Raw genomic sequence first — 14,679 nt, 5'->3', positions numbered from 1 at the left:
CAGAGACATTCACGAATTATACGCTATTATCTGAAACGTTTTTTTTTCTTCCTTTCTTTGTTAAACAAAATATATGTTTCATTTTGTTTACTGTTAATTATGAAACCATTCAACTATTTCCCATAGCAGAATTTTATGCTATGAATTCAAATCGTTATCCTGTTTTCGGTTTCCGTGGCAAACATTACAAATGGTTTTAACATAAATCTTGCTTCACGCTACGTTAACATTATTTGTGCATCCTAGGTTGAAGGGTAGAATCAAGGAAAGCACAGACACATGCAAATATCTATACACACACACACACACACACACGCACACACACACACACGCATACACACACACACTCATATAACCGTTATCTCGCACGCATATAGACACATACATGGAGCCTATACGCTGCTACTACTACTACTACTACTACTACTACTACTACTATAATAATAATAATAATAATAATAATAATAATAATAATAATGCTGCTGCACTACACCAACTATCATCATCATCATCGGCGGTCACTCGTGTCCGAGTAAGACTGTCCTCCGTTGTGGCTTCTGTGGGTCCTCAGGTGAGCATAGAGCCCAATCCTTGACCCAATTTTTCTTGTGCTGTTTGGGCAGATAAAGGTAGTAGTGGTGGGGTGGGGTTGGGTGTGTCTGGTTGATAATCTGTCCTTTCTGTGCTTGCGTTTATCCTCAGCAGCTTGATTTAGGTCACTACTATAAAGCGCAGCACCTTCGTGGACAGCGCCAACTATATGTGAAAAGGAAAGACGAAGAAAGAGGATTGGTCTGTATAGAAGAGTGTGTAAACAGCACACAAAAAAGGATTACACAAATACTTAATGCAGGACATCGAAAGAATAATTACTGCAATAAGTGACAAGGAAGAAACAAGAAGATAGAAAAAGAGACGAGGAATAAAACAAGGAAAGAAAAATGGGAATAGAAACAGTTACATGGACAATTCATAAGGATTACAAAAGATGAGACTAACGAAAACACTTGGAAATGGCTAAAAAAAAAGAAGAAATCTTAACAGAGAAACTGAATCACTAATAACAGTTGCACAAGTTAACGCAATTCGCACCAACCATATCAAAGCAAGGATCGACAAGACACACAAAAAAACAGCAAATGCAGACTCTGCAGACAAAGAGACGAAACAATAAACCACATAATAAGTGAATGCAGCAAAACAGCCCAAAAGAATATACAAATGGGTACGATCAAATAGGGAAGGCAGCGCATCGGCAATTATGCAAACAATTGAATCTTGAACACACAAACAAATAGTACAAACACAAAGCGGCAGTAGTACCGGACAATGAAAGCCATAAGATCCTATGAGACATAGATATACAAACGGATAAACCTATCAAGCAAGAAAACCGGATGTCATAATAGTTAACAAGAAGGAAAAGGCCTGCCAGATTGTAGATTTTGCCGTTTTAGCAGACTACAAAGTGAGCATCAAGGAGACTAAAAAGCCGAGTAAATACACGGAAATTGCCAGAGAGCTCAAAGGGATCTGGAGAATGAAGAAAGTAAAGATAACACCACTAATAGCAGGAGCGCTAGGAACGATACCGAAATATTTTGAAAAAAAGAATGGGACAGATTGGAATCAGAGGAATGGCAGAGATGATACAACGGATTTCAAAAATGAAAACTGCAGAAATATTAAGGAAACCTTTGAATGTGGAGACAGACACCACACATGAACTACACACAAACTGGACACAGAAACGGCTACAGATGCAAAATACAAAAGAAACATTGCATAGAATCATGAAAACAGGCACCACACAAAATAATGAGGGTCAAGGAGGATGTAAAGACCGAGGCGAGAAAGCACGAGCCAGACCTCCGCTGGATGAGTGCAAAGAGGACTGGAACTTTGGGGAGGCATATTGCCACCAAAATTCCAGTGAATATAAATGGTCGCCGCCAATAAGAAACCAATTGTGGGCGGCTGTTGCGATAAAGCAAATTATTTTGCAAAGGTTATCGAAAGAGGTTGAGAGTACTGGAAATCTGGGGAGACTTGTTGTCACTCAGACTCTAGGGAATACCGCAAGTTGCTCTTAAGGAGCAATCCTTGATGATGGCTTGTGTGACTCATAGTGAGTAAATAATAATAATAATAATGAAATATGAAAAAAAGTCTAGACACCAATATAGTAGGAGCACTAGGAACAATTCTGAAAAACTTTGAAAAAAAAAAAAAAACAGTGGGAGAAATTTGAATCAAAAGAATGGCTGAGAAGATATAACGAACAACAGTAATTGAAAACAGCTAAAATATCAAGGAAAACCCTTGAGTGCGGAAACTAATACACATGAGTCACATGCACACAAGCCAAACATAAAGAAAAAAAACAACATAAAAAACATAAAGAAAAAACCCATAAAAATATAAACAAAAACATAAAAAAACATAAAAAACACAAAGAAAAACACAAAGAAAAACAAATAAAAAAAACATAAAGAAAAAAAGCATAAAGAAAAAAAAAAAATAAAGAAAAAAAACAACATAAAAAACATAAAGAAAAAACCCATAAAAATATAAACAAAAACATAAAAAAACATAAAAAACACAAAGAAAAACACAAAGAAAAACAAATAAAAAAAAACATAAAGAAAAAAAAATGCTGCAGAATAAAACACAAAGAAATGTTACATGGAATCAAGAAAAACTGAAACAGTATAATTGTACTCCTCCTCCCAAAGAGACGGCATCAATTAGTATCAGATAAAATAATCTAGAAGTGTCAAAGAGGATGGAAAGACCGAGGAGAGAAAGCATTAACCAGATATCCACTAGGTGAGTACGAAGAAGACTTGAATCTTGTGGATAGCCTGTGTAAAAACTCTTAGTGAAAATAATAATAATAATAATAATAATAATAATAATAATAACAACAACAACAACAATCTAATATATAAACGGCTATATGTCTGTCGGTCTGTCTGTCTGTCGGTCTGTCTAGCGGTTTATCTGTCTGTTTCCATGTTTTCAAATTCTATCTCCTCCGAACTAAAAGTTGCAGAGCGGCGCTAGGGGCCTAAAATGATTTGATTTTATGGGTCTTTGGCCGGTCAAAATTGTTTTGAAGGAGTCAAAAATGGGTCAAAATTGTTTTGAAGGAGTCAAAAATGGGTCAAAATTGTTTTGAAGGAGTCAAAAATGGATCAAAATTGTTTTGAAGGAGTCAAAAATGGGTCAAAATTGTTTTTAAGAAGTCAAAAATGGGTCAAAATTGTTTTGAAGGAGTCAAAAATGGGTCAAAATTGTTTTTAAGAAGTCAAAAATGGGTCAAAATTGTTTTGAAGGAGTCAAAAATGGATCAAAATTGTTTTGAAGGAGTCAAAAATGGGTCAAAATTGTTTTTAAGAAGTCAAAAATGGGTCAAAATTGTTTTGAAGGAGTCAAAAATGGATCAAAATTGTTTTGAAGGAGTCAAAAATGGGTCAAAATTGTTTTTAAGAAGTCAAAAATGGGTCAAAATTGTTTTGAAGGAGTCAAAAATGTGTCAAAATTGTTTTTAAGAAGTCAAAAATGGGTCAAAATTGTTTTGAAGGAGTCAAAAATGGGTCAAAATTGAAAAAATCGTCATACATTTTGTACATTTATCTTAGTTTATCTTTAATTTTCAAACGGTTTATGTGCATTTCGCGTTGGTACAGAGGTAACGCCACCAGCTTTGCATGCTGCAGTTTCGATTTCGATTCATGTTGATGGCACCTACATACTTTTTTTATTTTTGAAATCCCGACTCTATAATGATATATACAAAATCTGGACAAATTAAAAAAATCATATTCAAGCGTACTTTACGCCCGGGCAAAGCCGAGCGCCCCTTACTAGTAATAATAATAATAATACGGACATTTAACCATATAAACTGCAAACACTAACCAGCTACATTGAAATTAAATTAAAAAGAAGGAAGACTACACCACCCTCCCTAAAAAGGAAAAGGCATCAGCCTTAGCTGAAACAATACAGAACAATCGTGAGGTATCTAGGAAGATGAAACGATAGCACTAACCAGACTTCCACTGGCTTAGACAAAGAGTACTGGGACTTTAGGAATGCTTATTTCCACCCAAATTATAATGAAGACCAATGATCGTTTTCAGCGAGAACTTAATGGTAAAAAAACAGTGGTAGTAGGAAAACAGGCTCGAACTCGTACCGCAAAGGAGAAAAAGAATTTGAAAAAATAAAAAAATAAAAAGTGACATCTTTGCCGTTGCATCCATCGCAAAACTGGAAGTGGCGAAGGTTTAAATTAAGGCTAGTCAACCGAAAAGAGCGGATGACTTTCGAAAATCTCGGCGGAAAAAAGCGACCCCTCCCTGTAGAAAAGTGCCCAGTTGAGGATGAGAGAATTCATGTTTTTGGCCAATTTTTTTAAATATTTATCGTCCGAAGGGTCGAGCTTCAAAACGATACCAATCTCATGAAAATCTGTCGCCTCTGTCGAAAGTTTTAGGCATACATACATACATAATACATACATACATACATGCATACATACATACATACATACATACATACATACATACATACATACATATAAACATACATACATTTAAACAGACAGGCAAGATTTATATTATAGACTTAGTGCAATTCTGTTCAATAGTTCGAGAGGTTTTTATTTTTATTTCCTTCTTCTTCTTCTTCTTCTTCTTCTTCTTCTTCTTCTTCTTATTATTATTATTATTACTTGCTAGGAGTTTTCATACACGCCACCACTAATGTTTTCTCCTTGAGATCAATCTGTGTTGTTCCCTGAGTCTGATTGACAACAAGTCTACCCATATTTTCAGTACTCTCCACCGTTTTCGATAAGTTATGCAAATTACTTTGCGTTGTCGCAACAGCCTTTTACCATTGGAATTTCATTGGAATTTGGGTGGCACTAAGCCTCCTCAAGGTTCGAGTCAACGTCACCAATCCAGTGGAGATCTGGTTGGTGTTTTCTCTCCTCGGTCTTTCCATTCTCTCTTGCTAGTTCCATGTATTTGCTCCGCCTTTCCGTCTTATCACTATTCACCCTTTGACCGATCATCATCATCATCATCATCATCATCATCATCATCATCATCATCATTTACTCACTAGGAGTCCTCATACACATCATTATCAGTGATTGCTCACAGGCACTAACATGTGGTGTTCGCTAGATTCCGAGCCGCAGAAGACTCCCCCGATTTCCAGTACTCTCTTTTATTATATAATAACTTTTAAAAATCATTTAGTGCCACAAATCATTTAGTTATCGTCGATTAATCGAAGAGAACGGTTGGAATCTGAGTGACAATGAGTCCACCCAAGGTTTCAGTATTCTTTCCATCCTTCCAAATGAAACCTGATTAGTGTTACATTTTCCCTATTTTTCCATTCTCCTTGATCCTTTACGACTATTTTGTGTTGTACCAGACGAGACTGATGCCATTGTATTATGGTTAGGGTTGGGGTTTGTATCAGATTATATAATTTCTGGCAATTACAATTTATTTGGATTCGTATAATGTTCTTTATTGTTTATTTTAGTTTTATTTTAACTTACATTTACCTTATTGGCGTTATTTGGTTATGTAGGTTGGCTACTGCACTCGAGGGGTTTCCTTTAATATTTAAACAGTTTTCATCAAGGCATCACCAATAGATGGGGTTTATACCAAGATCTTATGTACGGAACAGAAAATAAACTTGAATCTGAGAAAGATCTCCATCATGCCAATAATTATAGAAAGAACCAGCCTCATAAAAAAAAGTTAAAATATTACTGGGCTTATATACCCGATAAACCAAGTGCAAGGGAGATATAAATAATTGAAACGGTGCAACCTCTGTCTCACAGAAGAGATGTTGCGAGTTTGTCTCTGCTTTATCGTTATTTTCATGGAAAGTGTTCAACTGAGCTTCAATCTATGGTCCCCCCTCGCCAAACTTTCACAAGAAACACTAGACTAGCTGAAAACATTATCAATAATTTTCCCCACTCTTTATCTGTACCTAAACCTAAACATAGATTCCATGATCAAAGCTTCTTTCTTAGAACTGCACGCCTGTGGAATTGTCTTCCGTTTTCCTGCTTTCCAGCTTTCTATAATATGGTTGTCTTCAAGTCCAACGTGAACAAATTTCTGATGAGCCGTTCCACTTAAGTTAACAAATTTACCGAACTTCCATTACTATCGATTACTATATTGTCCTTTTGACTACTCTACACTCTTTAACCCTTATCCTTGAGTGGCCTATCGGCCTTGATAAGTGGTGACAGTTATGTACAAAAGAAAATCTTTAAAACAAAGATCTTTCGGCTGGAATTTCTAGGATAGCGGGTGTATATCCGATAAAATGCCCCATCTCCAGCAAAAACAAAATAATAAAATAAAAAATAGATTGGAAGTTTTTCACAGTGATTCACCAGAGGTGAGACTATTTGTTCCTTATATATCAAAGAAAGATACGGCGAGATATTGACTTAATACTTCGAAACATAGTAGGTGATGCCCTTTGCTTCGAAACATATTCGCAGGCGTTGAATGTAGTTGGAATCGAATCGGGAGATCAACATCTTCTATACGAAATGGACATGTTATTTCTCATTTTACTAACGGGTGGGAGCCTGGCTTTGCCCGGTCGTAAAATACGCTTAAATATGGTATTTTAATGTGCCCAGATTTCGTATATATTATTATAGAATCGTGATTTCAAAAGTAAAAACAAAGTATTTGAATGCCATCAGCTAGAATCGAAACCGAAAGCAAAACTTTAGCATTCAAAGCTGGTGACGTTACCACAGTACCAACATGACATGCATATGAACTCATTAAAAATAAAAAATAAATTTACAAAATATATAACGATTTTTTAAATTTTGACCTATTTCTGACTCCTTAAAAACTATTTTAATCGGCTAAATACCTATAAAAGAACGGTCCATAAAAATCCAATCATTCGAGGCCCATATCACCGCTCTGCGACTTTTAGTTTCAGAAGAGATAGAGTTTGAAAATAGAGAGACAAACAGACAGACATATAGCCTTTTATATATTAGATTAAATAAAAAGAGTGAAACGTAATTCAATAGAACGTTGTTTATTTTATTTCTGTATAGCTGTGGAAAAAACGCGACAATTTCCTTCTTGTCATTCCCAGTGGGAATCTCTGACGTTTTTTCTTCAAATATTTGTGATAGTCTGTTTTCCAGGACGGAATATCACAATATGTATTTAATTTCCTCATTTCACAAAGAACATAGTTGCTATACGTTACAAGCCACACATTTTTCCCCTCTGTGTTTATACTTATCAAAAGCATGTATGGAGTATTGTTGCCACATTTGGGCTGATGCATCTGCTACTAGTCTCTCACTCCTGGACAGGGTTCAGAAGACAGTCGTAAACCTAATAGGCCCCTCTCTCACGGACGAAATGTTACACCCCTCTGCCAGTTTTACAAGTATTTCAATCGTATATGCTCCGAGGAGCTACAAGCCTTTGTACACCCTCGATGTAAATACCCCTGACAAACCTGAGAAGCAGCAAAATCCCGCCCCTACAGAGTAGTGATCCCCAGATGCCAGAAAGCCTTCTACTCTAATAGTTTCTTCTCCAGAACTGGTAAACTTTGGAATTACCTTCCGGGTTCTTGCTTCCCCAACTGTACTGACATGCAAAAGTTCGAGTGCTTCTCAACTCCCTGCAATTATGTCTCAGATAGCAGCCCCACCTACATCAAACTGGCACCGTGCCTTGTCTGGGGTGAAAATGCAAAAAAAAGTAAATATATTTGTAAAACATTCTCAAATTTTATCATTCCTCAGTTTATTTAAAACAAAATTTCCATTTATATTTTCTTTTGATTCCACGATTCTATTCTTATCGAACTCAGAATTCTTTTGAAAAAACATTTTCTAAATAAAAATTTTTCTGTTTTTTTTTTTTTTACATGGAGTTCACCACTTATCAAGGCCCAATGGCCACTCGGGGATAAGGGTTATTGTGTGTACAGTAATCAATGGGATAGTGTAGCAATAGTATTGAAGAATTGATAATGTGTCATTACTTAGGGGGGCGGTTCATCAGGAATTTGTTTGTGTTGGACTTAAAACCCTACGGTTACAAAATCATCAAGGAGTTATTTTCCTGAAATCACTACTAGCCAACGAGAAAATGCATTCTTCTACTTCCAATTTCATACAACGTAATGCAATAAAAACGTTATTATGCTGTTTTTTTTGTTGTTAAATATTATTAAATGAGGAACGTTTTAGAGTTATTAGCAATGCATTTTTGTGCAGTTATAGCCAAAAATAAGTTTTAATCCACGTTTATAAAAGAAAGAAAGAAAATAGTGAGATCAGACATACGAAAACTTAGATCAGAAACAATGAGTACTGAATTATAAAAGTAATTTGTTTCTGAATTTTTTCAAGATGAGGATTGATAATTTGGATTATTTAGATTATTCGGACTACTGTTCTCGTCTTGAGTGTTATTTTCAAATGTATTAAATGATAAAAGATTCTGTTCGAAATACAAGGTAGATTCTCCAGTTCAACAGAAATATTTCCGAGTTTGACAGAAAGATTCCTGAGTCCGACACCTGAAGAAGGCCAAAGGTTACATTAACCGAAACGCTGTGAAAATAAAAGTACAAAATGATAACAATAGTCCGAAGAAACCAAATGATACAACAATATTTTGTTTAGAAAATTTCGTTTCGTTTCCGTTTAACTCTACTCTGTTTTTACATAGGGCAGTACTTCCGGTCTGTTAGACTCGGTTCTTGTGTTATATTTGTACATTTCACTCACGTTTTTCTTCTAGTTACATACATAATTTATATAAATAAAACAGTAGATGTGTGTGTGTCTGTTTGTTGGTGTGTAATAAACTCTTAAACTACTGGTCACATAACCCTGAAATTAAAAAAAACAAAAAACATCGTAATCATACACCAAAGATGGTTTATAACGAGTAAAATCTTTGTTTGGATGGATGAATAATGCGTACAGACATATATCGGCAAGTTGAAATACAAAATGTTGATTTCAATTTGCCGACATATTTTTCTTCTTTCTGTGCATATTCAAATTAAATTCATTTCTTCAAGTCGTTTAATATTAAATCTTTCTTGTCTATTTCTCGATAAATATATCGGTAGCAGACGCGGCTGAACCGCTAAACGTTTTGGCTTCGATTCTAGCTGATGGCACCCAAGTCATTTTTTTGAATTTTTGAAATCAATACTATATTTAAGGTACAATATCATATTCAATAGGGAATTGACTCTGTAATAATAAATATGAAGCCTTCATGAATTAAAACATATTTAAGCATATTTTATGACCCGGCAAAACCGGGCGCGCCTCCCTGCTAGTAAGAAATATATTTTTACTCGAAATCATTTAAAAAAATAAAAAACAACAACAACAACAAAAAAAGAAAAAGAAAAAGAGAAAGAAAAAAGGTACTTCTGCATTTATTGACCCGCGGTTTTCACAAAGTTTCTCGGGAGCACTCGACCGCTGACGGGAATAACCGGAAGTGGACGATCGTGAAACGTTAAACCGCTACGAAAAAATTATAGTGATAAAAAGAAAAAAACAAAAACAAAAAAAAACAAAAACAAAAAGTAACATGGAAATACAATAAATAAAATTACAAACATGTATCTTACCCATAACACCAACCCTAACGGTTATTTTTTTTTTATTTCTTAAAATTTATGAAAAAGTAGCCTTCATAGATTTGTATTAGCTAAAAACAGAGAGCGCGTTCGTTAAAAATTGAGGAACGCTCGACCGACCTTTATGGGCGATTCCCGTCAGCTGTCGAGCGAGCACAAGCCAACTTCGTAGGAATCATGGGGTCGGTAAATGTAGGTACACCAAACAAACATAAAACCATTTTATCACAATATTTTCTTATATTGCATAATATTGTCTGACGTCAATCTATATGATCAGTAGGGCTATGACAAAAGAATATTCTTATCATTGTTTTGACTCTCGAGTATATATCCGACACAATTAGACACAGTTAATCAACCGAGAACCACATCACTCTATATAAAAGCACATAAGATATCAACGGATACACAATCGATGGTCAAAACAATGAAAAGAATATGCTGTTGTCCTAGCCCTAACTATTACATGTGACAATTAGTCTTATATTACACATCCTTTTACTTGTGTATTATTTACCAGCAACGTTGAACCTGATCATTTCTAAAATGGGTAACCAGGTACTGTATGTACTCTCCGCTTATCTCAACATTATTTATAGTAGTTCTAGACTTCTTCCTGCCATTGGAATCAGGTAATGTCGAATCAGAAGAAGTGTGGTTGGAGATTGCGCAACTCTTGCGTCACATTTACGTGCACAGCCACTCTGTACAGGGGTATCCATTATTTCTCAAGACTGAACAGAGATCATGTACTTATTATCTGAAATACCGTTTTTGTTTTCGAAAGTGGATCTTGAGTTTACTTTCGGCAACCGCATAACTTTAGCTTCCCTTATTTTGTTCTTTAGTCCTCACATTCCATAATCGTTGTTTCTGACAAAGAGGGAACAATTGTTGTTTTCTAGGTCAGAATTTATCTAACCCTTATCATTGGCAAGTTTTTGACCTTGAAGTAGTATTTGTTTTTAGCTCTTTACATCAAGTGGCTTCATGCCTTCTCTGGAGCGATTTCCATAAAAAAGTAATTCTCTACAAAAAACAAAAAACAAAAAAACAAAAACAAAAAAAACCCAAAAAAACAAAACAAACAAAAACAACAAATATGATAAATCTGATGAACCGATTTTTTTTTTTTTTGTCTCTTACTATTTTGTTTGATAAACAACGCATGGACATGAATTACCTCGCCTGATTTTCTCCAGTGGTTTCGTTCTGAGACAGAGGGCGCTAGGTCTGTTCGGGGGTGCGGCACACTGGGCACATGATAGGTAGAATGGGACAGAGTTCCTGTAAGAGAAGGCCACGCTCTATAACATGTACAACAAGTGTTAAGAATAAGACATGAAAACAGTAAACAATAACATTATCGACACTAAATAACATGGTTTCTTACAGGTGCGTCAACGCATTTCTACGAGAAGTTGTCTCGGTCTGTCGCACTATATCACTCACACCTCCGTAACCACTCTGAAATCAATGAACTCCTTTCCTAATTGTGCTGGCATCAACTGCATCGGTTTCATAAACATTCAACAGGAGCTGGTAGAATGTTTAGCGGTTCAATTTTTTCTCTCCATGGAAGAATTCAATGACGCATCTCTGCTTCTGACGCACGTCCATGATATGAGTTGCTTTCACCATCAATATTTGAAAAAGAGAGACGAAACTTTCAAGTCATGAATGTATATGTTTAGTCATTATAACAATGCAATTTGCAATTCCCTCTGATCCATTCGGGCGGAATGAAATAGAAGTCATTACTTTTGGAACGATCTTCGTCTTTTATTAACCGTGTCACGTAACCAACGTGTGACACAAGAAAAGGTAATCAAACTCTCACACCATCCGCGATCAACACTTTGTCAAACTTCCATCTACGGAAAAGATTTCAAACAATGTCTCAAAAGTGTGTGCGTATAGATATAGATAAGCATTCTATTATGGCTGATATAAATTATGCGCGCTTCTACAGAATTAGGACGAGATTTTGTAGTCGATAAATGGAGTTAAAAAAACAATGGTTTCAACTGATTTTTTTGTCGATTCTAATACAATGGAAGCTTCCAAATTATGCAGTCGAAATTACCTGAATATTGCTGAATTATTAAACAAAACAACTTTAATCGTGTTAACAGGTGAAAAATTGCCGCTATCTGGTTTAAATCAAAACGGAAAGTATCCGCCCTTTTGAACCCTCATGTGTCTTACGATCGTTTTCATCAAATTCTATTTTTATTTTCTTCAATAAATAATTTTCTACCTTATCGATTTTCGTAATTTTTGGATATAATCATCTTAAAAATACGAGGAATACGTAGATAACATTGTTTTCATTTGCTCAATGATACTTGACTATTGCATTTTAAACTTAAATTCAGGTCATTATCACAGAATAAGCAGTAAGATCAGACATATAAAATTAATAGTAGATTCTTTGATATGACAGTGGCGCGTTTGAAATGAATGTTTTTTGTTCAGAGTACAATTGAAGCATAATATTTGACTTAGAAATTAAACTTTAATTCAATATATATATAAAATAAGTTTATAAAATCAACAATACAATCTACACGGTGTAATGCAGATTACACTGTATTGTGGACTACGTCACTGCGGTTAGGCATGTTAAGCTTCCTCTCGGTGCACTGCGATGGGTCCCCAACTAGAGCAGTTAATCAATCGATTTGATTGAAAAATGGACGATTTCACCGATTTCGATGGCAGTAAAAATATGAGAGGGTGAAAGCTTACTTTTTCGTCATTCTCTCGACCCATACTTATTCAAATAAACTGTTAGTAGAAATTGTATCATCTTTAAATTATTTTTTATTAGTTACCTGCGATCTCATTTTCTTGCAATTTTTGACGGGCATGGACGAGAGTACCTACCCTCTAAAAATATGTGTTTTCACTTTTTAAAAAAGTTTTTTTTTTTCCAGACGATTATCATAGATTACAGCTGAAAAAATCTTGAAAAAAAAAAAAAAAAATTTAATGACTTTTAAGAAAGAGTTTCGCTTTCTGGTTATAACGTTCTAATCACGTCACACTTCAGTAAAGAAATGGACAGTAAGTCAGGTAGCAATGAAGTAGAACGTTATAACGAGAAAGTGAACCCCCTTCTTAAAATCATTAAATTTAATTTTTTTTTTTCAAATTTTTTTTGCTATTATGATACTTAAGTCTGTAATCTATGATAATCGTCGGAAAATAGTTTAAAGAAAATGGTGTAAAACACGCATTTTACAGACCCGCCCAATTTTTTACTTTCAAAATAATAAAATAGTTCTTACGCTAATATTATGCACACAAGGGAAAAATTATAAGATTGCATTTAAAGCTTTCCCGAAAATTGTTATCAGCAAATCACAGGAAATATCTTTTTGCAATTATATTTTTTTTGTGTGTGAAAATATTGAATAAATAATAATATTAATTCAATGATCATATCGTTAGTTCAAGAAATAATTTTTTCGAGTTACAATAATTTTTGGTCCCCCTAACAAAAGAAGGGTGAACCTGTAAATTCACCCTTGTCCGTTCGTCCGTTCGTCCGTTCGTCTGTCCACACCTTTCTCAATAACTACGCCTTGGAATTTTTTGAAATTTTGCACACACATTAAATATGATATGAATAAAAAGTAACAGAACGGATTTTCCGATAAAGCACCAGTTGCGCGCCCCCCCCCCCCAGGTGCCTTTTGGATTAAAATGGCTAAAATTGAAACTTTTGTGCTTATTAAAAAAATTGATGATTTAGATGTTTATAAAACTTTCTGACAAGTTGTAACTAACTGATTTCTATATAATTTTTTTTTTTTGTCTATACTTCGCGATAACTCTTGCATATGCCCCAGGAGCTCTTTTAGGGCTAATAGAAACACTCCATTTTTGGGACTATTTTACCATATTTGTCCAAAATTTTCTGTGTATGTCTATTTAAATATGTTAGGGCCTTGGGAACTTTTGGAGCTAAATTGGAGGGGGGGGGGCGAAAATGATGGACTTATTCATTTCTCTTTTTTTTTTTCATAGTGCAGAACTCAAATTTACATATGTGAAGGCCTAAAACTGCACCGTTTGTTCATTTTCATCATTAGTTGTGTCCCCTGGGGACTTTTTGGGCTAAATGGGGGTCGGCAAATGCTGAACTTAGTCATTTTTTATGCCTCGTTCACCGTGGACTCACGTGGGACCACGCATGCTTCACTTGTTTAACACGAAATTTAGGGCTTTTTTCGTAATGTTCCTGAAATATTAAAAACATTTTTTAATTGTTAACATCTACGATACTTTATTTTTTATAAAAAAATAATAATTCATCCGTTTTATAGTACTTAAAACTTTAACGTTAATAAAGCTATTTTAAATACATTTTCAGTAAAAACAAAATAAAACAAAAACTATTCCTTAAATTCTATGATAGTTAATATATACTGAAAATTTTATTACAATAGGTTGGTTTCCTGAATTTTGGTGAATTTTTAAGTGAAGGGAGAAGCCAAAATGTTTATACGTTTTGGGGATAGGCCATTAATTTTGCGCATACCTAACAATTAAACTACATAAATAAATGTTTGTTTAATTCCTGGGGGAAAATCATCAGGATAATTGTTTCCACGACGCCGGTCGCAGTCTTTTTATTGTTAGAAAAAAAAAAATCATATACAATTTTAATACATAAAGTAATAATGAAATAATACAATAATGATAAGGCTAGATATTTATTTATGGTAAGACAGAAAACTGTCACTGGCAGCGTAGGTGCAATTTTGTCACCCTTAAAAGTATTCCGGAAACTTTTTTTTTTTTATTTGATGGCCTGACAAACGGTTTTAGCTCATAATCTACGTAGTGATTTTTATACTTGTACAGTATAGTTGATTTTGAAATAAACGCATTTTCATCGAAAATATTATTACGTATTTACGTGCCATGTCGAAATTAGTATAAATT

General features: G+C 34.6%; 1 protein-coding gene across 1 annotated transcript in view; it reads right to left on the bottom strand.

Annotated features, from left to right (window-relative positions):
- The window catches only part of LOC145278038 (uncharacterized), a 152,934-nt gene that overhangs the window by 25,925 nt on the left and 112,330 nt on the right, over positions 1 to 14,679 (bottom strand). The window contains exon 3 of the mRNA XM_080130258.1: positions 10,907 to 11,010. Coding sequence (XP_079986384.1) covers positions 10,907 to 11,010 — 104 coding nt within the window. The remainder of the gene's footprint in view (positions 1 to 10,906; positions 11,011 to 14,679) is intronic.

This window comes from Euprymna scolopes, chromosome 6 (assembly GCF_053919585.1).
Source record: "Euprymna scolopes isolate OS-2025 chromosome 6, ASM5391958v1, whole genome shotgun sequence".
NCBI classification, from domain to species: Eukaryota; Metazoa; Mollusca; class Cephalopoda; order Sepiida; family Sepiolidae; genus Euprymna; species Euprymna scolopes.
This window is presented reverse-complemented; position numbering and strand designations above follow the sequence as displayed.